Source organism: Zonotrichia albicollis, chromosome 22 (assembly GCF_047830755.1).
Source record: "Zonotrichia albicollis isolate bZonAlb1 chromosome 22, bZonAlb1.hap1, whole genome shotgun sequence".
Taxonomy (NCBI): Eukaryota; Metazoa; Chordata; class Aves; order Passeriformes; family Passerellidae; genus Zonotrichia; species Zonotrichia albicollis.
Genome location: NC_133840.1, coordinates 3,292,682 through 3,316,871, shown reverse-complemented (window position 1 = coordinate 3,316,871; position 24,190 = coordinate 3,292,682). Strand labels below are relative to the sequence as shown.

General features: G+C 51.6%; 2 protein-coding genes across 2 annotated transcripts in view; one reads left to right on the top strand and one right to left on the bottom strand.

The window, feature by feature from the left end:
• Nucleotides 1-911: 911 nt before the first annotated feature.
• LOC102062083 (multidrug and toxin extrusion protein 2) lies at nucleotides 912-9,688 on the bottom strand. The gene is made up of 17 exons (XM_005493558.4): nucleotides 9,493-9,688; nucleotides 7,642-7,743; nucleotides 7,172-7,240; nucleotides 6,708-6,856; nucleotides 6,521-6,563; nucleotides 5,909-5,953; nucleotides 5,448-5,545; nucleotides 5,115-5,212; nucleotides 4,704-4,817; nucleotides 4,441-4,508; nucleotides 4,108-4,216; nucleotides 3,651-3,726; nucleotides 3,290-3,359; nucleotides 2,662-2,794; nucleotides 2,259-2,353; nucleotides 1,961-2,042; nucleotides 912-1,675 (listed from the first exon to the last, which is right to left on the bottom strand). Exons 1-17 carry the CDS (start codon nucleotides 9,586-9,588, stop codon nucleotides 1,440-1,442), a joined length of 1,683 nt encoding a protein of 560 aa, XP_005493615.3. The 5' UTR covers nucleotides 9,589-9,688; the 3' UTR covers nucleotides 912-1,439.
• A 5,161-nt stretch (nucleotides 9,689-14,849) lies between these two features.
• Nucleotides 14,850-24,190, top strand: part of NXN (nucleoredoxin) — a 46,769-nt gene continuing 37,428 nt past the window's right edge. The window contains exon 1 of the mRNA XM_074557008.1: nucleotides 14,850-15,244. Coding sequence (XP_074413109.1) covers nucleotides 14,927-15,244 — 318 coding nt within the window. The 5' untranslated portion in view covers nucleotides 14,850-14,926. The remainder of the gene's footprint in view (nucleotides 15,245-24,190) is intronic.

The window sequence follows — 24,190 nt, the reverse complement described above, 5'->3', positions numbered from 1 at the left end:
CCCAGCAGCTGACATGTCACAGTCACCCAGGGGCAGGTGAGAGCCTGGGACAGGGACTGAGGGCTGGGCTGGCTGCATTGTGACATGGGGCAGCTCTTTGATGGTTGAGCAACACAACCTCCCTCTTCCAGTGCTCAATTGTTAGAGCTCAGTGCATCCCTCTGGGTGTCCAGAGTTGTTGAGGATCCCAACGGGGGGCTTGGAGACCCTGGCATGTAGCCCAAAACACCTGGGGATTCGATTTTGACCCCTGGAGCAAGTTGCCAGCTTTGCATGAGGACCGGAAAGTCACAGAGGTTTGAATAGTGTAATAATAAAATTATCACAGGGTGAAAATGTAGATTTTAGGATTTTTGGTATGGGGGTTATGGGGACAAGGTGGAGGAACTTGGGCGTGTCCAGCCTTCCTTCTTCTTGTTCTCCATTTTCTGCACTGATGTTGGCACTTTGGGATTGGTTTAGAATAGGAGTTCACTGTCTAACATAGGTGATAGGTATTGGGAATTAAGTGTAAATATGATATAAGTAGTTTGTAGTATAAAAGGACAACAGAGTGCTTGTGGCTGCTCTGCTGAGCAGACCTTGGCTGGGCAGAAAGAAAATTTTATAGATAAGAATTGATAAACAACGTCAAGACTGAAAACTGAAGAGTCCAGACTCGTTCTTCAGATGCATGGGCTGAAGCAGAGACATCCTGCACATCTTGGGGCTGCAATTAACAACCAGAACCCAAGACTCAACAATCCTGACAACAACAAATCTTGCTTTTGTACCCAAGGGGAAGAGTGAAAACAGTGTCTGGAGCCAGCCCCAAACCTCAGGGCCAGGAGCAGACCCACAATCTTCTCTCTCAACAGCACAGTCCTGCCAATGACCAGGGTCATGCTCACACCATATTAAACAGCCCAACGTTTACTCAGAAAACTTTATTGTATCAAAATCCCACCTTACAAAAGTGCAAAGAAGAGTTGCTTTAGGCCCTGTGCCGGCCCTGCAGAGGGAGAGCAGGGTCAGGGCCAGCAGCCAGCACCCAAGAGCAGAGTCTGACATCTTCCAGCAAAATCCATTTTGTTCCACAGTGACTGCAAGTGGCATTTGCCACCCCAAGATGCTGGGACAGGCTGGTGTGTGTAAGGAAATGTGCTGTGGGCAGCAGGAGCCTCTGCCATGAGCAAATGACATGGTCCAGTGTCCCCAGAGAGCAGGACAGCAGCACCAGGACCCTGTCTGCTCTCATCCATCTCTGATAAGTGACATCCCAGTGCAGAGCAGGAGAGGAGCCAGCTCTCCAGCGTGTGGGATCAAACGTTGTGAGCTAACCAGAAACCATGCAAAGGGACTTTTTGTAAGGCACTGTGGGGGAATCCCTCTCCCTCCCCATCCTCTGGGACATTGCCCTGTGCCCTCCTGCTCTGTGCAGAGTTCTCAGTTCCCTGGGTTTATCCATTGCCAGTCAGGAGCCGGACCAGGATCCCCACCAGCAGCACAGCGATGGCAGCAGCAGCAGCCAGCCCTCGGCGGAGCATCACAGCCCTCCATGGCACGGGGGCAAGGACAGGGAGCACAGCAGGCTCCTCCTGAGGGCTGAGCTCCTGCCCAGGCTCCCTCTCCCCCATCGCCATGCTCTCAGGTAGCACCGTGGTGTCCCTGGTGTCTGGGTCAAGGGAGGTGTAACCTGTGGGACAGACAGAGCTGCAGGGAGGCTGCACCAGCACCTGTGACAGCGCTCAGGGTCCCTTCCCAAGGCTTGGGGACACTGGGACACAGCTGCCAGCTGTATCTTGTACCCCGTTGCTCAGTGCAGGAGAAGTGCCACTGGCCCAGGGCCAGCAGCAGGCACTGTGCTCCTTCCAGGCATTTGAGCCTCCAGGACAGACAAGGCTGCCACAATTGGGAAGGAAAGGAAGGGGTTGGGTGGGGGATTTGGGCTCCCTGCCTGGTGTCAGGCCTGGCTGCATACCCACAGCAGATGTTTTGATAGCAGCTGTGCCATTGGAGTTCACTTCTTCCACTTGTTCTTTCGTTCCAGCTCGGACTTGAGCCTGAAAACACAGGGAAGAGTTGCTCTCTCAGGGCAAGGGTGTCCTGCCCAGCCCAGAAAACCCTCCACTCTCCCAAGAAAAGCATTCTCAGCACCAAGCTGCTCCTCTGCTACAGGAGAAGGACAGACCCCAGTTCACTTCTGCTGTAGTGTTGTACTGAAGCAGGAATTAACTCAGCACCTTTCAAGAACCACCAGAGAAAAGCACAATTCTCACCTCCTCTGCAGCTTTCCTCCAATCCATTCGGATGACAAAAGCCAAGAAGGAAAGGGCTTGCACGGAGATGCAAATGATCATCCCAACCCACAGACCTGCAGCAGTGGGAAGTTACTTCAGGGAGGGCTGGAGGAAAACCTGCCTTTGGAAAAGCTTGAGGAAAACCTGCCTTTGCCAGTTATTGCCAGAATGCCCAAGGACTTCAGCCCAAGAACTTTCAAGGGAACAGCTCCTGGGGAAGCTGGGAGTTAGCCTGGATTTACTGGGACCAACTCAGTGCCCGCCCCAACCACAGCAATGTACAGTCCAGCCCCGCTGACCCAACAAAGATCCAGGCACAAATTCCAGGGCTCAGCCTTTGCTCAGCACAGCTCAAACCACACCAGCTGGAGGGCACACGTACCTAAGACCCCCATCTTGGCTGCAAACATCAGGGAGATGCCGATGGGGAAGCCCAGGGTGTAATATCCCACGGCGTTGGCAATGGCGCCCAGCTTCTGGCGGCCCGAGCCCCGCAGCACCCCGCCACATGTGGCCTAAAAGGAGGGACACAGTGTCACTGCCAGGGGACTGCAGGGCATGGCACAGCCCTGGGGACAGGGAAACCCACAGCACTGCCCCACCAAGCCAAGAGGAGCAAAGCCGCTTTCTGGAGCATGCGGTGTGGGGCTCCTCTCGCAGACACGGAGCAGATCCCAAAGAGATCCCCAAGGTGCCTCCCCCAGGATATGACAGGAGGAATCAGGCCAGAATTGCTGTCTGTCGAGTATCCCAGTGTGCTTGGAGAGCCTGGTGCTCACTTGTGTTGCTTTGATAAACCAGAAAAAAGCTGGAGCTGTGGCCAGGGGAAAAAGAGGAGGAATGCCAAGGGGCAGCCACAGGCACAGAGGTGGCACAGGTAACACAAGCAGCTGCTCTGACAGTTTTTCAGGTTGCTTCTCTGCATCATTTTAAGAGGTCCAGAGTGGGTTTCAGGCAGCTCTGCAGCCCAAGCTGCAGGGAGGAGTCACTGCACGAGCTGCAATACTCACTGCTGTGGCATCCAGCAAGTGGAACGGAGCAAAGATGAGCATCACTCTGGACACCAAGGTGACAATCTCCCTGTTGGGAAGAGGGATGGATGGACTGGTCAGGGGAAGCAGCACCACCTGGTCCCTGGTTCTCACATATCTTCCTCAATCAACCACAAAGACTGATCCCAGTTTTCTGATCCCAGCCCGTCCCAGGGTTAGAAGCAGCTCTGCTGCCCAGGGATGCTCAGAAATGGGGAGGAACCTTTGAGGAACCTTTGCCAGATAGGGGTTTATGAACTCTTATCTGTCAGCAGCTTCTAGGGTATAAATAACACCCTCCAGGAAGGCAATAGTACTTAAAAGAAAGCTGTTAACCCACGTGTCATTGGTGAAGATGTATCCCACCACGTTCCTTAAGCTCCCCAGTAATGCTGAAACCAGCACAGCAAAAACTCCTGAAAGAAAAAGGAACAGTCAAATTGCTTCAAGGGCAGCACATCCTGCTGCTGACCCAGACCCCAGGGGCTCCATGTGGCGAGGACTGGACTTCAGTGACCTCAAATGATGCTGCAGCAGAGGACAAGTCTGTTCCTCTCACTTTCCCAGATATTCCCTATTCCCTCTGGAGTGTGAGGACAGAACACTAAGCTGCATTTTGAAGTATCAAAGCCTTTGCACCAGGCTCATAACAGAAAAGATGAATCAGGGTCTTGCCTTGCCCAAAGGGTCCAGACAAGAGGGACTGGGTTCCTATGGGAGGTCCCCAGCCTTGGGGAGGGAAACTGAAGCATTTGCTGATAACTGCCCTTTATTCTGCTCTGCAGGACTGCACTGACCTGTGCACAGCAGCGCAGTGATGCAGGAGGTCTTGGCTTGCTCCACATTCCCTGCTCCCAGGGCATTCCCCACCCTGACACTCGCAGCCACGCTGATGCCCAGAGGCACCTGAGAAGCAGAGACAGGAGGAGGTGAGTGACAGAGCCTGCAGGGATTTTCTTCTTCCCCACTGAGGAACTGGGGACAAACTGGGATTGCAGCAGTGAAGGGATTTCTCATCTGCAGCACACCCTGGAGAGGCATCACCTGCCTGCTACCAAGCCCTGCTCTGATCCCCAGGGCCCCAGTTTTGGGGTTCCTCCCAGGCTGTTTAGGGTTTCCCCAGCCCTTACCATGTACGCCACACAGGCAAGCTCATAGATGACAGATTGCGCTCCCAGCTCCACCACGCTGATCAGCCCTGGAAAAGATTTGCCACCTCCTTCAGTGGCTGGAAAGGAGGCACCTGTGCCCATGGGATGGAGGGGAACACCTGAAGTGTCCTGCAGACCCAGCCCTGCAGGTGAGGAGGCTGCTGGCAGGGCCAGGGGGGCTCTGGGGACACCCTCAAGCAGCAGCCACCAGGAACCAGAAGGAAAAGAGGGTTTGGACTCACCAGCCAAGAAGCTCCCAATCTCAAAGGTCCACCACTCAATGCACATCATGACCATGCCAGGCACTGCCAGCCAGATGAAGGAGCCCCAGTCCACGAGGCACTCCCTGCTCCAGCCTGACAGCAGGAGGTGAGGCAGGATGAACATGTGTTTTCCATGTGCTATCCTAAAGGGGAGCCACATCCCCTCTCTGAGGACAACCCCCCCTGCAGCCCACAGGACATCAGCCCAGGATTGCTGCTGTGCCATTCCTGAGTAGGGATATTTGGCAAGAATGTGTTTGGAGCTACAGTAAAGGCCTTGAGGACATGGCCACAGCACCTTCCCACTGTGAGGGATGGCAATCCCTTTGTGACCTGCTGGTGACAATGCCAAAGACACTGCTGCTCTGAAGGGTTAGGATAGAACAGTACCTCCCCAGGTCTTCACATGGATCTTCCTCCACCACACGTAAAGGACGAGGAGGATGGCCTGGGTGTACTGAGAAACCATGTTAGCCCAGGCAGAGCCCCTGGGGAGAGACAGGCAGGTTACAAGGGACATCCTTGCCCACAAGTGACCTCCTCAGCTGGAACAGAGCTGAGGGCCCCCACAGCAACCCTGCTGCAGATATGGGACAGACCCTTCCAGCCTCAGCTTTGCTGGGGTCTGGAGGGAGGGGTGGCAGAACTGGGCACTCAGGGAAGTCCCTCATGCCCCGAGCAAAGTCCTGCACCCAGGGAGAGCCCAGCCCTGCTCACACTTACACCATGCCCAGCTTCAGAGCATAGAGCAGGAAGGCGTTCATGGCTGCATTGAGGATGTTGGCTGCAATCCCCGTCACCACCTGAGGCATAATGATCTCCTGGAAGCCAAGGAGGAACTTTGGAGTTTGCTTCCCCAAAAGGCAGCCCAAGCCCCATCCAGTGAGCATGAGGGACCTCCAGCAGTGCCCAAGGGGAAAGCCAAGAAGGCAGCTCGTGTTCCAGGTGAGGCTGGGCTGTGTGAGATGTGCAGGAGGTGACAAGCAGAGCTCAGGAGCTGGTGCAGCCAATGAAACACAGAGTTGGGAAGTAGGAGATGGAGCCAGCTAAGGGTGGTTCCCCCGAGCTCAGCTAGGGCTGGCTCATCTCACATTGCCCAGCACTCCCTGGAACACGGTGAGCTGAGATCCCCAAGTTTATCCATGTTTGGGAATACCTGGATTCCATGGCCAGTGATACAATACCTGACTCAGTAAATATCTTGTCAGCAGCTGGTACAGAAACGCCGCCTGCAAAATCAGGATTCAGTTCATGACTACACTGGGACCTCTGCACACTGACAGATCAATGCCCCTCCACCTCCCTCCAAACCCCTGGGCTCCAGCTGAAGCACTGCCAGCACCCAAAACCAGGAGAGACAAAAAGCACATCCCATTCCCATTGGGAAGACAGATCAGCCTCCAAACGGGAAATCTCCAATGCTTCCTCATCAGCGTGAGAAAGCCTGGAAAGCTTGGAAGGATAAACCTACAGACCCTTATCCCACTGGGGTTCTGCTCCCTGCCTCAGAGGAGCCAGCTGTGAGTGTGGGAACAGCTCCAGCCTTTATCCTGGGGCTAAGAGTGAGCCTGGAGGCCCTGGCTCCAATGCCCATCACAATTCTGTGGCCACAGCAAAAGGCATTGCACAGGAGGATGAGAGAGCCCCTGTTTGCTGCTGGCCCGTGCACATCCTGTAAGGCACAAGGGTTGTACAGCCCTAAAGCTGCCCTGTGAGGCACACAGCAAAGGCCTTCCCTCCTCTCCCTGGTGTTCCTAAGGTACTCAGAGCTTCTAACAGCTTTAGCAGAGACTTACAGGAAGGGCTGGAATAAAGATCATCACGTAGAGCTGAGTTAACCTGGAAAGAGAGTTGTTTCCCCAGTTAATGATCCAGCAAAGCAAGAGCCAAGCCAAACAGCGCTGCACTCGGGCTCCAGAGAGCCTTGATTTCAACACTTCATGGCAAAAGCCTGATCCAGAAGGGCTGGATCTCACCCCTGACCTGGAGACCTCGGGGTCCTGCCGGATGAGCAGGAGGATCCTCTCGGTGTTGATGAAGAGGGCCCAGCAGGGGAAGCAGAAGAGCAGCAGGATGAGGATGCCCCGCTGCAGGATGGTGCCCACCTGCTTCAGGTTCTTGCTGCCGTAGGTCTGGGTCAGGAGAGAGCATCAAGGTGGGCATCACAGGGAGCCAAAGGGGCTGGGATGAGCCAAATGCCTTCCCCATGCCTTGCAGCTGCAGATACCAGGCTGGCTGGGTACAACTTGCAGATTGCAAACCCTTTGGCACCCAGGCATGACCCAAGGCTCCTTGGGGAAGGAGCAGGCTCCAGCCAGAGCATTCCCAACCCTGTTCTGTCTGGAAGCTGCCACTGCCCTGCCCTTTGTGCTCAGATCACGCTGCACAGGAGGTGAGACACCCCCAGCAAACAGTCCCAGGCACAGGAAAGGGGGAGCTGCACTCACCTGGGTCATCAGAGTGTCACATGCTGAGGCCAAGCCAGCACCGATGGAGATCCCTGTCACGTTGATAACCTGGGGGAGACACAGGGCAAGCTGGCCCACAGCACTGCCTCCCTCCCAGCTGGGTGGGGAGACAGCTCTGCTGCAAGTTTCTGGGAAGTTTTCCAGTCCTTCTCTATTTCTCAGAATAACACAGTCTGGTTAACCAAAGGATCTTCTAGCAAGGGGTGAAGATCTAAAGCACCACAACAAACAGTGCTGCTCCTGGCTATGTGCCCAGGTCTGCCAGAGGCTCTCAGGTGCTGGTCTTGCACTGGCACTGCTCAGCTCCCCTCTCCTGCCTGTGCTCAGGGCAAAAAAAACCCCAGGGCCCTCACATAAACATTTCTACATATCTGGGTTTTTGGTTCTTCATTTTTGGTGACACATAATTCACATGTTTTAAATCCAAGGGGAACTGGAGCAATACATACAGACACAGCCAGGGTCACAGCATCCAGCTCAGCTTTCCCCAGGTGGCCACAGAAGATGGAGCTGACCACGCTGATCAGGAACCCCAGCAGCTGGGCAAAGAACTAGGATGGGAGGAGAAGGAGATGGTGAGATGAGGACCTGTTGGGGCTTGTGGAACACCAGCCCTGCCCCAGGAGATGGACTGTGAACACTCAGGTTTCCTTGTGCTTCTGTCCATGCCTTGAGGCCAGGGCTCTGCTGGGCAAGGAGGCAGCTCCAGGACTCAAGCAGGCTCTCAGGAGCTTTGTCTTTCAAAGCCAACATCTATCTACCTGCCCCGTGGTATTTTGGTGTTACAATCTGCCAGATGACCCCATTTAAGAGAGGCTTAAGGGCTTCACTAGAAATCCTCTTTTCCAGGATGAAGGCTGCATAGAGAAGGGAAAATAAAACATCCCAGTGCTTTTGCACATTTGCGTGCATCTGTGGAAAACTATCCTCCAAAACCACAACATCCTCTCCTCCTGGAGGGACACCAAGGTCAGTCTGTGAGCTCCTTGCCAGCAGTGTGCAACAATACTGCAGCAGAGATTGCGCTCCAGAGCTCATTTTCCCTTGGCAAGAGGATGTCTCCCTTGCAGGCATCCAGGGCACGGAGTCATGGCACAGCTTGAAACAGATGGCAGGAGTTAGGGACATTTATACCCACTGAGGGGTGGGCACAGCAGGAAACCATGCCCAGGAGCTGTTCATGCTCACTTGGCAAGACAAGAGCCCAGAGCTGCTGGAAAACCAGCTCTGAGGGGTCAGAGGAAGAGCAGAACAATCCCTTCTCCTCTCAGACCTCCCAGTGCTGCCTGCAGATGCTGCAGGCCCAGGCGTGCTCGACCCTCTGCTGTGAGTAATCCCCACAGGAGGGGTCTGGACCTCCAGCATCACCCCAGCACATGGTTTATCATGGGATGATCATCAAACAGCAGCTGTAGTTTGGGTTGGAGGTGTCTGTGCATGTGGAGGAGCAGGCTGTGCTGCAGGCAGGACGGTTGAGGGGACTGAGAGGGCTTGATGTGCTCATCTACAGAAACTGAAACTAGTCCAGGCTTCTTCTGCTGACTGAACACAGCAGGTCAGGGATTTGATGTCAGGGATGGTGCCTCTGAGATGTTTAACAGTTGGCACTTATTTACCAGATATGGCAGAAGACTAAAAGCACAAAGTTACACACACGAGTGATCGGGATCGGAACCAGGGCTGTGGTGCGTGGTTCCCCTCTGCAGAAGCCTTTGCAAAATGTGCTCAGCACTGTCTGTGCCAGCTGCCAAAGGGTCATTTCTTCTCCAGAGAGTCCAGACAAATGGAAAAAGGCATTTTCAGCTCAGGGAGGATTTCAGGACAGCGAGCACAGGGCACCACTGCAAGGGCCAGATATGGAGCTGGCACTAAGCAAAGTGCCACTTGTCACCCAAGGGGTGAGTGGCAGTGCCAGGGCTCCGGCCTGGTTTCACAGAGCAGTTTAACAGCTTAGTCCCCCGCCCCGAGCCCACCAGCGCTGTTCCACAGCCGAGCTGCGGGGAAGCAGGGACCATGCTGGGCAGCAGCAAGAGCGCCTGGGGCAAGGAATAAGGATCGGGGCGGCAACCAGGCTCAGAGAGTGGCCGAGGGACCGCGGTCGCAGAGCCGTGCCCGGAGGCTGTAGGCAGCTGAAACCCGGCGGGACAGGACCAGCAGTGCCTGAAATCTCCCTCCTGAGCATCCCGGAGCGCCGGGGGATGCGGGCAGCCCAGCCCCGCCGCGATCCCCATGCCAGGAGGGCACCGTGTCCCCCGCGTGTCCCCCGTGTCCCGCCCGCCTCTCCCCGCCCAGGCTCTCACCACGGGCCCCGCCAGCCGGGCCAGCTCCCAGCACTCGCTCCGTGCGCCCGCGGGCAGGAGGCGCCGGGCGCTCCGCAGGCACCGCGCTGCCGCCATCGCCGCCGCTGCCGCCACCCCGGCCACCCCGCCCGCCTTATGGGCACGGCACGGCACGGCCGCCTCCGCCCCCGGGGCCGCGGGGCTGTGGGCGGGGCGGCACGGCTCGGCACGGCTCGGTACAGCACGGCACGGCACGGCAGCTCCGTGCTCCGCGCTGGCAGCGGGAGCCGCACGGCCGAGAGTGAGCAGCCGCGCAGTCCCCGCACACACGTGTTGGAGCCCAGGGGCCGCCACGGGGATTTTGGGGGTTGGGGATCCCCTGCTGGCGATGGTGGTTTGGGGATCTGCTGTGCAAAGGGCAGGGAGCCCCGGGTTTGCTCAGCGGCATCTGGAGCTCTCCTGCTCGCCGGCTCTGGGATGGGATGCCCTGAGGAGACACGGGTTGATCAGGGTGTCACCAGAGGTCCAGAGACCCCCGGGTGGTGGTTATGGACTGGGGGAACTCCTTGTGGGATGATGGTTTGGACCCCCAAGGTGTTTCCTCCCTAACACGGGAGCTGACAAAGGCGGGAATGGGACATCTGAGCAAAGGAATGTCCCCTCTGCCACCAGCGTCATGGAAACAGCCGGCTCTGGGCAGCCTCCCCTTCTCCTCCGTCCACTCACCAACACCTGGTGGGCAGGGATTGTCCCTGATTCAGGGATTGCTGCCCAGCAGCGCCCAGCGATGCAGGGTGAGGAGATTGGAATGGTTGTGTTCGCCCAGCACCTGGCAAAAAGGAGATTTGGTTTGGGTCAGAGGCTGGATTGTTACAGGAGTGAAATTTTACCTAAGGGCAGGTACTCGTAACCAAGTAGCTGTAACCAAACCTATTGCTAACGCATGGAAAATTGCAGTGGAAAGTGGGTCTCGGTTTTCCAGCTGTTTAAATGCTGCCCTGGTGCCTTATAGCTGTGGTGTCACCAGCCTGAAATATAATGTCTCGTTAATGTTTCACTTATCACCTTGTCCCTTCAGGTATGATGTGACATCATGAAAAATCGCATAATGGTGGTGATGAGTCACAGCCATTCTGATTTTATGTGCCCTGATAAAATCAGGGTATTTCCGGACAAAAGAGTGCTCCTCTCAATGATCTTTCCCTCCTGTCCTGAGGCCAGTGGGTGCAGGCTGGTGCTGCAGGGGCAGCTCTGAAGACACAGAAATGGTTATGGGAAAAGGTGATAACTGGTGGTGTGTGACTGTCACCAGCCTGGCTGCGGGATGGCCGGAGGGCTCCTGCCGTGCCTTATCTCCCGTGGAGGCAGAGGGGAAATGATAAGGCTCAGATGGTGCCATTCATGGTCCTAAACGAGCAGCGCAAGTGTGAGGCCCTTTGAAGTTTACTGGTGACCCTGCTGAGATCAATACCCCGGGCTGGTGAAGAGCAGGGAGAGAATCGGGCAGAAACCTGGCGGGAAAGGGCTTTGAAAATAAAAAGGGTCATCTTTAAAAGCTTGGGGAGAAAAATTCCCTCCCAGCCCCAGGAGCCAGAGCCTGGACTATCCCCCAGAGAGCCAAATACACACAGAAGGGCAGTGGTTGAAATCAGTTTCCTCGTATTTTGCTGATGTTTGAAATCAACTCTGGTCACTCTCAGAAGCGCTGTTTTGGGTTTCTGTGGTTACACGTGGATCCCAGTCCTGCTGGAAAGTGGCACAATGAGCACTCCAGGACCTGGCTGGATGAGCAGAGGTGCCCTGAGGCCTCCCCACGACAGGCACAACTGACCTGGCACTGCCTCCGTCTCTGTGACAGGGACAAGGACCTTGCCAGCAGCTGGATTCAGCAGGACTCATCTTCTGACGAGGAGGGTCAAAGGTACCACGAGCTGCCCTCAGCAATCCGGATGTTAACGGGATTGCAACACAGCCGCAGGAATTTGAAGGGTCAAACTCCGTGCGGTTGTTTCAGACCCCCAGTGGATCCATAGCAGCGTTTTGGGAGGCTGATACCTGAACACAGAGCAGTTTGGAGGAGTTAATGTGTGACCAGGCAGACGGGCTGTCCTGCTGGAGCTGGTTTCAGCAGCCAGGACACTGTGCCGTCCTCAGCAATGCTGATGTGACTGCTGAAGAAAAAACTGAGAGGAGAAGGATTGCAGTTGGCTTGCATCATGTGCAGAGCAGAATTAGCTCTTGATTTCCCTGCAGATTCCCGACAGGATGGCTACCCCAGGCTTTCTCTGGATATGGATGTGCATAATCTGAAACACAGCCAACATCTTGCTGCTAAAACGCACCCACAGATGTGCTCGTGATTGAGAGCTGCCCAATGAGGAGAATGTCAGGACACAATGGGTTCACGTCAAGCACTGAACTGTTTGGAGCGTGTCCCTTTCCTCTAAGGCACCTTGCTGCTGGCTGATGTCCACACAATGTGGATGATCCACTGCCCTCACTGCAACGTGGAGCTCAGAATGCAGCTGAATTAAAAACTGAGGAGCCTTTTGCAATCAAATTAAGGTTTTATACACGTCTCCTACCATAGATCAGATGATCAGAGCCATCAGTGGATCCTTCAGGGTAACTCTGCTGTTTCAGTGCCGCATCCAGACGGTTTTTGAACACTTCCAGGGATGATGACTCCACCACCACCCTGGGCATCCTCTTCCAGGGCTCGCCACCCTTTTGGTGACGAATCTTCCCCAGATATCCATCCTGTTTCATCTGTGGAGCTCCATGAAATCCCTTCGAGCCTCCTTTTTTCCCGGCCGCGCTGTCCCCGCCGCCTGCCCGGTGCCGGTCCCCGCTTGCCGTGCGCGCTGTTCCCGGCAGATGGCACCGGAGCCCCGCGCTCCCTCCGCAGCACCGGGAGGGAACCGGGGCACACGGATCCCCTTTTCCTGTTAAACATCCAGGGAAATCCCAAAATGTGCCGATCATTAGCCAAATGTACGCCAAATATTTTTGGAAAAAAACCCTCGGTAAATATACTTGAAAAAAATATATATTTGAAATAATATACGTAAAATAAAAAATAAAATTAAATACAAACTATAAATCACAAACTATAATTCACAAATATAAATATAATTCATAAACATACCTATAAATATAAATATAAATATAAATATAAATAGAAATAGAAATAGAAATAGAAATAGAAATAGAAATATAATATGTAAGTATATAAGTATATAAGTATATAAGTATATAAGTATATAATTATATAATAATAATATATAAACAATAAATTTATATTTAAAATAAATACATTTTACTTTTAAATAAACTAAATATAATAAGCTAATATATATATTATATGGTAGTTATAATATAATAAACTAAATAGATGTGAAAAAATACTTGCTAAATACTTAAGTGAAAAATATAGTATGTACTAATCAGCTAAGGTGTAATATAAAAAAAAACCCCAACACTACTTATGAAAAATAAATAGGAGCTTTAGAAAAATGCAGAAAGGCACTGGCTCTATATGGACAAGAAACTTCTTGTTAAAAACCTTGGGATGCTGTCCTGACTCTTTAATTCCAGTGTCTCAAGCTGGTTCTCAAATGGGCATCCTGAATCTGTGATTCTGCTGCAGAACCAGCACCTCACCCACCACATTTTAAGCTCTCTCATGGTGTAACTTCAGTCACACTCACCTTGTGATTTTTTTTCATTAAGAACAGTTGTTTCCTCATTTTATTTTATTGTTCCTTAAGAGAGAAATGATTTTGACTTTTTCTGTGTTTTAGAGCATCTTCCTCCTGCTTTGTTCACTAAAAGCAGGGCCAGACGTATTAACTGCAGCCATAAATATTATTTTTACAGCAGAATATTTATCTTGCTGCATGGGTTGGTTGAGCTCAGGGTTGCAGACTTAAAAAACAGCTTCCCTGCCCTGAAGAACCCAGATACTTAATTAAGGCAGATAAGGAAGGACAAATAAAAAACAAGACAAAACTTCTCCTGCTTTGAACCACCTCTAGGGAGCAGGTCTTGGCAAAAGAAAAGAGAGATTGTAAAGCTGTAATAATAATAATAATAATAATGATGATAATGATAAATAATTGTATTTATAAAGCATCCCCTAATGGCTCTGGATGCTACACGACGATTTTAAATACAATTGAAATCAACAACAGTAACGAGAAACCAAATAAGGAAGGGTTGTAAAAATAAAGGTGTTTATTGCAGTAGATAGTAAGATTTCAGTGAGCTGTTTTGGGGCTCTTCTGCAGCATGGCCATCAGTCGGGAGCAGCTGAGGATCCCGCAGTGAATTCTGCAGGCTTGCAGATTGCAGACTTTGATTACACAAAGAGCAAATACATTTTACAGCCTGGTTTGCATGTCAGTGTCTCTGCTTTATTTCCTTTCTGTATCCCAGCCAGACAGACAGTGTAACCCAACGCAGCCCAATTTATGTTTATGCTTCTGGATTGGCTTTCAGGTTTTTCTGCCTGCATTTGATAGGGGTAAATATGTATTTATGGTCGATTTTGGGAACAAAGAAGGGAATAAATCTGTGGGCTTTGGGGAGGCTGGATCTACCCTCACGGGGGAGTCACAGAATGGTTTGGTTTGGAAGGGAGCTTATGGAAGGAGCGTCTGAGGGAGTTGGGGATGTTTAGCCCGGAGAAAAGGAGGCTCAGAGGTGACTTTATAATTCTCTATTAATTGATGAAAGGAGGTTGTGGCCAGGTGAGGGTGGCACCCAGGTGAAGGGTCTGAGCCTCTGCTCCAGGTAACAGCGACAGGACAAGAGGACGGTCTTAAACTGCACCAGGGGAGGTTAAGGCTAGGCATTAGGAATATGTTCTTTACAGAAAAAGCGACTGGGCTCTGGAATGGGCTGCCCAGGGAGGTGGCGGAGTCACCATCCCTGGATATTAAAGGAAGGCTGGATGAGCACTCAGTGCCATGGGCTGTTAGACAAGGCAGTGTTCTGTCACAGCTTGGACTCAAAGGTCTTTTCTCACCCCAGTTGGTTCTGTGCGACCCTGCGTGTGCCACCACAGGTGTCCCACAGGCTGGCAGACCTTCCTTGCACCGGAGCGGGCTGCTGGGAACCACATCCAGCCTGGCCTCGGACGCTCCAGGGACGGGACACCCGCAGTTCTCCGAGCAACCCGCGCCAGCTCTTACTCTCTCAGGGAAGAACTTCCCCCCAACACCCACCTAACCGTGCTCTGTGTCAGCGTGCAGCCCTGTCCAGCCCTGCGCCGCCGCTCCGTGCCCGGGCTGGGCCGGCCGCGGCTCTGAGGGGCCGGGCCGGGGCGGCGCTGCCCGGGGCGGGGGCGGGCGCGGGGCCGCGCGGCGCGGCAGCGCCCCCTGGCGGGGCGGGGCGGGGCGTGCGCGGCCGGCGGGCGCGGAGCGGAGCGGGCGCGCAGCGGGAGCGGAGCGGGATGGCGGGCGCGCTCACCGACCTGCTGGGAGAGGTGCTGGTGGCCGCCGACGGCGAGGAGGTGGCCGTGTCGGCGCTGGCCGCCCGCGGGGTCTCCTTGGTGGGGCTCTACTTCGGCTGCAGCCTCGGCGGCCCCTGCGCGCAGCTCGGCGCCAGCCTGGCCGCCTTCTACGGGCGCTTCAGGGGGGAGGCGGCGGCGGCCGGCGGGCAGCGCCTCGAGATCGTCTTCGTGTCGGCGGAGCAGGAGCAGCAGCAGTGGCAGGAGGCGGTGCGGGCCATGCCCTGGCTGGCGCTGCCCTTCGCAGACAAGCACCGCAAGGTGAGTGAGCCCCGCGGCCGCGGCCGGGCGGGGGGCGGCGGGGCGCGCCCTGGGCTTTGTCTGGGGGCCGCGGGGCTCGGCCGGGGCCGGGCGCCTTCCAGAAAGTTCCCCGGGGAGCCGGAGAAGCGGCGGGGAGGTGGCGGCTGCTGTCCCGCGAGGAGACGCCGGCTCCTGCGGGGCCTGGGAGCCGCTGTGCCGGTACGAGGGCAGCCCTGGGCTGGGCACCGTGGGCACCGCGGGGGAGCGGGGCTGCAGGTGAGCTGTGAGGGGAGCAGCTGCTCCGGGCACCCCGTCACTCCGGTGGGCACCCGGGGAAAGCAGACATTGCCCTGGCAGCGGACACGGTGCCCGTGGGCTCCTGCGAGGGTTTGGGCACCGAAAGGAGCCCCCGGCAGCCGTGGGAGGACACGCGGTGCTGGAGGAGCGGGTGAGCCCGGCTCGGCTGGCGAGGCTGCCCGGCCAGGCTGTGGGATGGGGTTTGTTCCTCTCGTTTGGTGCGTTCGGTACTCTGCGAGTTACAGCTTCTCATCCGTAGAGTTTAATCTGAAAGATAATGGACAGAAAGCACGCTAAGATGCAGACAGAGCAGGCTGTGAGGAAAAGAAAGGTACATGCTGAGCCTCCACTTCCCAACGAGCTTGCAACGCTTAAAAGGAAAGAAAAAGAAACCTCTTTAGAAATCTAATCTCTGGAAGCAATTGAGTAAGAATTGAAAAGATGGTGCCCCACAGTGCCATTTCTAAACGTTTTTTTGGCGAGCGGCTGAGGCAGCAGCGGGTGTGGGAGCAGCGGGCAGAGTCTGGCTCAGCCTTGGCTGGGATTGGGATAACGCTGGTACCTGCAGGGCCGGGCTGGCTGAGCCCCCCAGGCATCCCCTGTGTCCGGACACCAGACACTGTGTTGGGAGGAAGGGATGAGAGGGATGACATCTTCCAGGATGGGTCTCTGAGCCCTGCTCTGCTCCTTAGGTAAAGGAGTTGTTTAAGGAATAGTCGGCTGTTGTCTGGCAGCGCCGTGTGATGCCCCTGCTGCTGAGAAGAGATGTAGCTTTGAAACATGGATTTGCCTCTTTTTCCCTCATTTGCTGCCTTTTTTTGCCACTGAGCCCCCACTTCTGCAAAAACTCTCGTGTGTTTAATGCTGTGCACCTGGATGATAATGCTGCCCAAGGCCCCCACTTTGGCCCTTTGAAGTGCAGACACTTCTAGCTGGGAGCTCACCCAAGTGCTCGGGATCTGAGCAGTTCCATTAATCAGAGGAGCTGCAACCTTCAGAGAAACTACAGTTTAACTCAGGTTTCTTTTAAACCAAACCCTCTTCCTACAGGGATGTGAAAACACTGTGGTTCCAATTAGTAGCTGACCATTTCCCTACAGAACATTTCAGATTATTTAGATGGTGGGACTTCTGCTTGCCGTATTTGCTTTAAAAATTCCACTGCAATGTAGTTAAATGGTTGGGAAATCACAGAAGTGGAAGGTGGCATTAATTTTACATGCTGGCCAATGCTTCCATCTATTAGATTGCAAGAAAACATGAAATAAAAAGATTATGGGGTCTTAAACTCTTATTCCAAGAAGCCCTGAGTTAAATTCAGGATTATTTTTGTGTGGAGTGTAAAGTAATTGAAGCTCGTGCTGTATATTTTCAAAACTAAGCAGATGTGATGTGGCTTTGGAGGAAGCTTAATCTACGGATAACAGAGAACCTATTTGTAAGTTGTAAGGGCAATTATGTCAGGATATCAGATTTCTAAACAGGAGATTTATAACCTGTAGCTCAGGCAGTTGGAAGTTTCCTTGTGTAATAGGCTGATTTTTTAAATAGTCGGGTTAATGACCTGACTCCCCAGAAAAGCACAAACTTTGTATTTTTCAAAAACATGCCAGCAGAGAGCTGGGGATGTCGAGCATATGTTCAGTACCTCACGGGCTTAATTTGTTTTAAAACAAAAGCATTAGAGGAATGTAGGCAGTGCTTTTGAGTTATGGTTCCTTTGCACTAAGGGATACTCCTAAACCCCAGCGAATTATATAGATTTATGGGAAGAAAGGGATATTGTAGAGACAGCAAGAGGGATGAGAACACTGAGAGCTCTGTCCCTGAGCTCTCAGCTCCCCATCCTTGCTGGTTTCAGGGCTTGTCTGGGTGAAGCTCTGCCCAGCAGGGTTGAATGTGGGTGATGACCAGGCTCAGAGTCCTCCAGAAGTCCTTTCAAGCCAACTCTTCCCATTGTGGGTTCATTACTTTATTTACTGAGGCCATGAAAGCTTTGTGGAGATATGATGGCTTCCTGTCCTATAGAAAAGCATAACTTTTTTTGCTCAGTGTTACTAAAAATTATGACTTTTAAGGTCCATCATCATTGTCCTTCTCTGCCTTCTCTGGTGTATTTTGCATTTTTCTACATCTCTACTTCTTCCAAACCCTGGGCACCAAATGTTGATAGATCTTAAAACCCAGGCTGCTTTCTGGGTTTGCAGTACAATTCCCACAGTCCTAAAAGTAAATTAGCATCTTGCTCTGATGGTTATTGGGAAAAGTAGATGGAATTGTCAAAGCAAACAGCCACTCTTTGCTGAATTCCTCAGTAACTCAATAATGCTGGGGTGCAGTTACCAGGGACAACCAGCTCAATTGGAGTAACTTCAGCACACAGCAGTTTTTGCCTCCAAACCAGTAATAAAAGAAAGCAGTACAAGTCAGCAAACATCTGGCCACGGGGAAAGCCTTTGATTAATGAGGAGGATGGCATTATGCCTCTGTCTGAGCCGCAGCCAGACCTATTATTGGGTGGGTTTTTTTCAAGGACAAAACCAGAATGAGCCAAATGAGATTGGAGGCCTTTAGCTCGTGGTGCACGTCCCTCAGTTAAATTGTTCAGGCCTGGATTTGGGCAGCCACAGGTGAATTTTGGTTTGTCTTCTGATAACGCCTGGCTGAGCAGAGCAGTGGGGAGAAGACATTGCTCCGTGTCTTCGTTTTGGTTGTGGTTTTGGTTTAACATCACCCCGTTGTTGTCTGTTTGCGTGGACATCTGCTCCAGTTCTGGAGGGCTGATTTAATGACAGCTTCAATGTCCTGATTGCTGCTGAGAGCCCCAGCAGTGTAAACAGCCCCCGTCTGCCTGCATGCCCTGGTGTCCCTCTGCACCCACAGGGAGGTCTCTCCTTCCTGCTGTAGGAAGGATCCCAGACTTGTCCTGGTGAGCTCCACACCATCCCTGCTGCACACTCAGGGGGAATTTGGGTGCTTTTCAAGGCCTTGTGGCACACGGGCTGTTGGAGCAGTGCTGCCCTGCTGTGGGACATCTTGGTCATCTCTGCTAAAAAATGCTGAACCATCCACATTCTCCATTGAGTAGATCCTCTCCCATGGTTCCACATAGGAGTGGGAGAAAGGAGAGTGCTGGAAAAGAAAAGGCTCCACAGCGAGGGAGCAGCAGTTTATCTTTTGCTGTTGTTTATTTGCCTTTGCTTTTGTTTTTACTTGTTAGTTTCTTGGCCCCGTCGTCTTCCTCATTCTTTTTCATCTTGAAATTTCTCCTGACATTTCCTTGGTGCATCCACGCAGTGCTGCAGTGGCTCTTGGGGCTGTGCTTTGCCTCCCTCGTGTTTTGTGTTTTTCTGCTGTATTTATGCATCTGGTGGAGCGTTGTACAGATTCTTCTTGGGAAGGCTGAGATGCTTCTGTTCTGGATTTGAACAAATGCAAAACATGTTGATTGATTTCTGTGATTATTCAGTCAAGTATCTGAAAACAATTTGAGGATCTCCCTTTGCTCACGCTGGTAAATTTCCTTTGGTTGTGAGTGTTTTCCCTTTATCTGAAAAGATCATCTGCCGTGGGAGCCTCTCCTAATAAGACACCAGGTACTAATTTTGTGTGTAGACTTTGTACAAGAAATTATGGAGAGGAGATAGCAATGTCACTAAATTAGACTGTCCACAATTTTTTTTTTTTTTTGTGGAGGAAAAATCTTCAAACCCTTGATTACAGTTTAAGGTACACCCTGATTTTCAGGGACTCAGAACTTTTCTGTTTGAAATTGCCATCTGCTGAGATCTGGGAGGCAAGTGGTCAGCACAGATGTGGGATTTGTCTTACAGAAGATTTTGTAAATCACTTGAAGCAGCTTTTGAATTTCATCATATAAAAATATCTAAGTAATCACTTTCAGCTGTATTCCTGACTCTATATTTCTGGGGTGGGAATGTATATGAACTCTTTGGCTCACGGAGCTGTAGATTTGAAAAATATGGTCTTTTCATGACATCAGGCTATTGAGTAAGAAGCGAGGCATTAACAGCACCAACTGATTCTTTGTTTGCTTTGAAACTTCCCTGGTTCTGAAATGTAAGAATGGGAGATGTATGAAGGGAGCAGAGGGAAGCCTGTGTGCTGTTTTTCATTGTGGCATCTTAATCCAGATGTTGAAATGAAAACGTTCCTTTAAAAACGCATGCTTGACAATTTCATTCGTTACTCTCAGGTTGCAGGACCGAGCAAAGGAACTTTACTTTGTAAAGTAATCAGTGCATAGTTCTTCTCCAAAAATGCATTCTTTAGAGGCTGAACACGTAACAGCTTTACAAAAGAAAGTGCAGAACAATGGAGCGTTTTTCCCTGCGATTTTGGAGACGTTCAACAGTGAACTCCAATTATTCACTATTTCCACATTGTGCAGATGACATCGAAGCCAAAACATTTTGACTTCTCCTTGTTTTTGTTGATGCCTTTTTTCCAAATTATTTCTCTGTGTGTTTTACACAGCTTTGCAGTCACCCTCCATGCAATTAGCAGTCCTGTCTCATGCCAAGACCCTAATCCTTGTGTGAAATCCCCATCAGCGTCAGGAGGCTGCAAGTCTGGGGGCTGTGTCCTGCTGCTGGTCCTGCAGGAGTTGCAGAAACACCACTGACGTCCGTGGAGGTTGGATTTCCCCCCATATCCAAACTGCTGCCTGCCTGAGCACTTTCCCTGGGGGAGAATTAGTATTTTAAAAGTCTTGCTGACGTGTAGTCTGCTGTGGTGTTTATTACATCCTTCAGTGGGTAATTGCCCACGTTTTAGGACCTGCTCTGAAAGTCTCGGGCATCTTTCCATTATCAAATCCTCCTGGCTCCAGGGTGGGGACAAGCAGTTTGCCGATCACAGCATTGGTTCTTGAACAGGGCTCTATACACATCCCATCCCAAAATCTGACATCAGGTTTGCCTGGCCTTTGCATGGCGTGGTTCAAATACATTTTTGTATGAAATTTACACCATCAAGTGGTTCAATAACATTTTAATTTGAAATGCAGTAGCTGCCTCCTTGTTCACTGCTCAATCCTTTTGTATCGTTGCCCACAAGGATTGCTTAGTACTAGAAAGTTTGGGTGAAATTCTTGATGATTTCATTGCTGGCAGGTTCAGGTTTTGGAAGAGTCCAGGGTGGTTTGGAGTTTTTTGATCCTTTCTCATGGACAAACTTTTCGTGTTTCAGAGCAGAACTTGGTGGGGTGACTGTGTGGGACTGGGGTAAGGTTTCACTTCTGAATTGCATTTGGGTCGAGCTCTCTGTTTTGCATTCCTGTTTTTTTCAGCCGTGCTCCCAGCATGGAAGTTGGGGCATGGTTTTAATCTAAGTCAAATCAGAAAATATTGCAGTTTTTAGTGACCACACCATGGGGATTCTTGTCCCAACCCTCCTCCCCAACAATCCAGATTCAACGTAGTGATTGCCTTCTCCTTATTGTGGAGTTTGATGTGAAATGTCAGGATCTAGGGAAACCAAGAGGGCATGGGAGGCTGTTGTACAGCAAGCTGAACCCTGAATTCAGCAAAACAAATTTGAGCAGGGCTTGCCTGAGCATTTGTTTGATGAGAAGCTTATTGGTGTGCGTGGATTGCTTCCTCCTCCTTCCCCTCCCCATTGTTTTTATCAGGGAAACAAGTTCCAAGCAAAATATTCCAAAGTGATATTTAATTACTCTTTAAAATGCAACTATTTGTCTTATCAGCCATGTGGATTTCTATTTGCTGCTTTGATTTGACAGTTAGTAGTTTGTAATTTTTGAAAAGCTTACACGCTCCAGGAATCTGTGATTTTTATGCTTTTGAAAGTGGAGATGTTGAATTAACTGCAGCTTTGAACTATTCACGGATAATTTCAGGCCCCCCGCTTTCAGCAGCTACAAGCTGACTCCTGAGCTTTCAGGCTGGGTTGAATACTGAATAATCACAACTTTATAGCTGCATGTGCTCTCTAAACTGCTTCCATGGCACATCACAGTGTAATGCACGATAGGTTTGAAATGTTTTTGTAGACAGATCACTTTGTGCCATCTCCAGATAGTAACGGCTGGGAAAGGAGGGAGTGCTGCCAGCCTGGGGAGGGAGCTTGGATTCACTCCAGCCTGGGATTTGGGCATGGTAATTCCTCTCTGTTCTTGAGGTGGGAGCCCAGATGGGGGACTGGGGGTGTTCTGGGGAGGGGGCTTTCTCCAGCACTGCCTTGATGTCCCTCTGCAGAGCAGCCTCCTCTGCTGCTTCTCAGATGATGCTCTGTAGGCAAAAAACCACAATCAGAGTTAAATCTGTAGGTTGTAAATTAAAGACAGGGTCAATGGAGAAGCTGGGGGTGGGATGAGTTGACAAGTAAGCAGATAGACCTGTTAAATTCTCTCATGGGAAAGTGAATTATTTGAGTATTTCAGATTACAACATGTGTGCCTTGTCTCATAGCTGATCACATTTTCATCATCTCAGTTTTCCAGGGAAAATGCAGTCTCTTATTGATTTGGCATGGAGTACACACAACTAATGGAAGGGTGGAACTAAAGAGATGCAGGAATGTTTTCTGCATATTCTCACGTCCGTCTGTCAGCACTGAGAACAATTGCAACCAACAATTAATATGTAAAGAATTTGCAGTCTTTATTTAGTGTGAGTGAGTGGCTGAGTGCTCGGTTGCATCAGGGCAGTAGCTGAGCATCTGCAATCTGATCAAACCCATGCTGGGGCTCAGCAAGCCCCTGTGGCCTGAAAACAAAGGGATGGGAGCCCTCAACAAGGCACAGGGCAGTGTAGGGGTGCAGGGTCCCTGCCTGTGTAGAGGGAGCCCAAAAACCAGAGAATCTGGTTCCCAAAGGATGCATTCCTAGTGATGGCTGCTGCTCCAGCTGTGGCAGCAGGAATGGTGCACGGGAGGGGAGCAAACCCTCAGCACAGCTTGTGATGAGGAAGGCAGCAGGGATACCCTGGGACAATTCTTGGGTGCATCACCCTGTAGCGGCAGGGTGGTGTGAGACATTCATTGCTGGGTGGTTTTTGCAGCATTGGAATCTGCCCTGCCCAGCCAAGGAGGGAAGCTCCAGGGTCCTCCTGCAATATTTTGTCTGTCTTTGCAACTGTGGCTGAATTCAGCCTGACTTTAAAATATTTTAATGGAGAAAAGGTGCAAAAGTCCCTATTTAAAATGAATTTGGCAGGAGTAACCAGATTTTAGTTTCATGTTTGAGGTCTGAAAAATGTCTGGTGGCATCCTCAGCTGTGGGCTGAGACCCCAGGGAATGGGTGGCAGCTGGCACAAGGAGACAGAGCCCACCAGGAGGGATCTCAGCAAGGCTGGGCTTTGACAGCTGAGAAGGAAACATTATTTTACATTTCAGGGCAAGGATTTAAAATCTGGGTGAGAATTAAGTAATGTTTGCAGAAGAGAGAGAATAAGGCGACTGAAACAAATTGCAACTGCGTGAGCGAGCCGGAGAGAGAAATTCTAGTTCTCCCTTGTTCCCAGGAGATTCCCACTGGAGAGATGAAGTCATAGCTATGACTTCATCAGTGTTAGCTCAGGATGCTGACAAACGAGCCCCTTTGATTTGTGTCAGGCTGGCTGGGACACTGCCCTGGCTCTCTCCCCATGCCCTGGCAGTCGCTGCCCTTGCCATGACAGTGGCACAAGCGGGCACTGCTTCCCCAGCCAAGCTGATCCAGCTCAGCATTTGCTTTTGAATTGCCGCTGCTTCATCTGAGCTGGCTTTGATGAATCCTGCTGGGCAGAGGGCAGCAGCCCAGGGATGGGCGAGCAGCAGCCAAAACATCTCCATCAACACCCGAGCCTGTGCCTGGTGTGGGGGGCATTAATGGTACCCAGCAGTTCCAGCCTGGCTTCCAGAGCAGGCAGAGGGGTGCAGGATCTCACCCTCATGACTCTCAGCATTGCTGTAGGAGTCCCTTTTGGAAAAAGTGTGAAATTTATTGTAATACACACTGAGGATCTTATGGCGGATCTGAGCTGCTAAATCCTCTAAACCTGAGCCTGCAATTTCATTGACAGGGCCTCTCACTTCACTCAGCTCCAAGCTTATGGTTTCACTGCTCCAATATTTTTCCATACATGGAAGCATTCCTGCCCCAGCCTGGGCTAATCCTGACATGCCACTGCATCTGGATGTTAGCTCATTTCTCGCAGCTGACACTGTGCAAAGGCAGATGTCTGACCTTACTTTTGTTTAAATAGATGTAATTCAGCCAGCTAAAGTCTCACTCCGTAGGTGAGCATGAGGGAAAAAAAAAATAAAGGAAAAAAGGTGTTTTTCCATTTTATGAAGCTCCCAGGGCTGTTGGATGGATGAATTGGTCAGGAGGAATGCCATACTTTGGAAATGTGTAGTTTAATTTGCAGAGGGATGACAAAACACGGATTCGTTGCTGTGGCTCTGAGAGGGGCCCCTCCCCATCCCATCAGAGGATGCTCCTGGTCACTGTGCTGTGCCCTGCTGCCTCTCCAGGGTCTCTGGGCTGTTTGATGTGTGTTTAGCAGCTCGGTGGGGCTGGGACTGCTGCACCCCTGCAGTGAGCCCAATGCCTCGGCCATCCCACAGAAAGAGATGCTTGTGCTGCTGAGCTGGGGGCCTGTTCATAATCCCTTCCTCACCGGGGCAGGCTGTAGGATTTAATT

Excerpts from the sequence above, each read along its gene's own strand:
- LOC102062083 (XM_005493558.4), bottom strand. The coding sequence starts at position 9,588 with ATGGCGGCAGCGCGGTGCCTGCGGAGCGCCCGGCGCCTCCTGCCCGCG. Across the intron at positions 4,818-5,114 it reads CCATGTGAAGACCTGGGGAG|GCTGGAGCAGGGAGTGCCTC; the intron begins GTACTGTTCTAT and ends TCCTGCTGTCAG. Across the intron at positions 4,217-4,440 it reads TTGCCTGTGTGGCGTACATG|GTGCCTCTGGGCATCAGCGT; the intron begins GTAAGGGCTGGG and ends TCTGCTTCTCAG.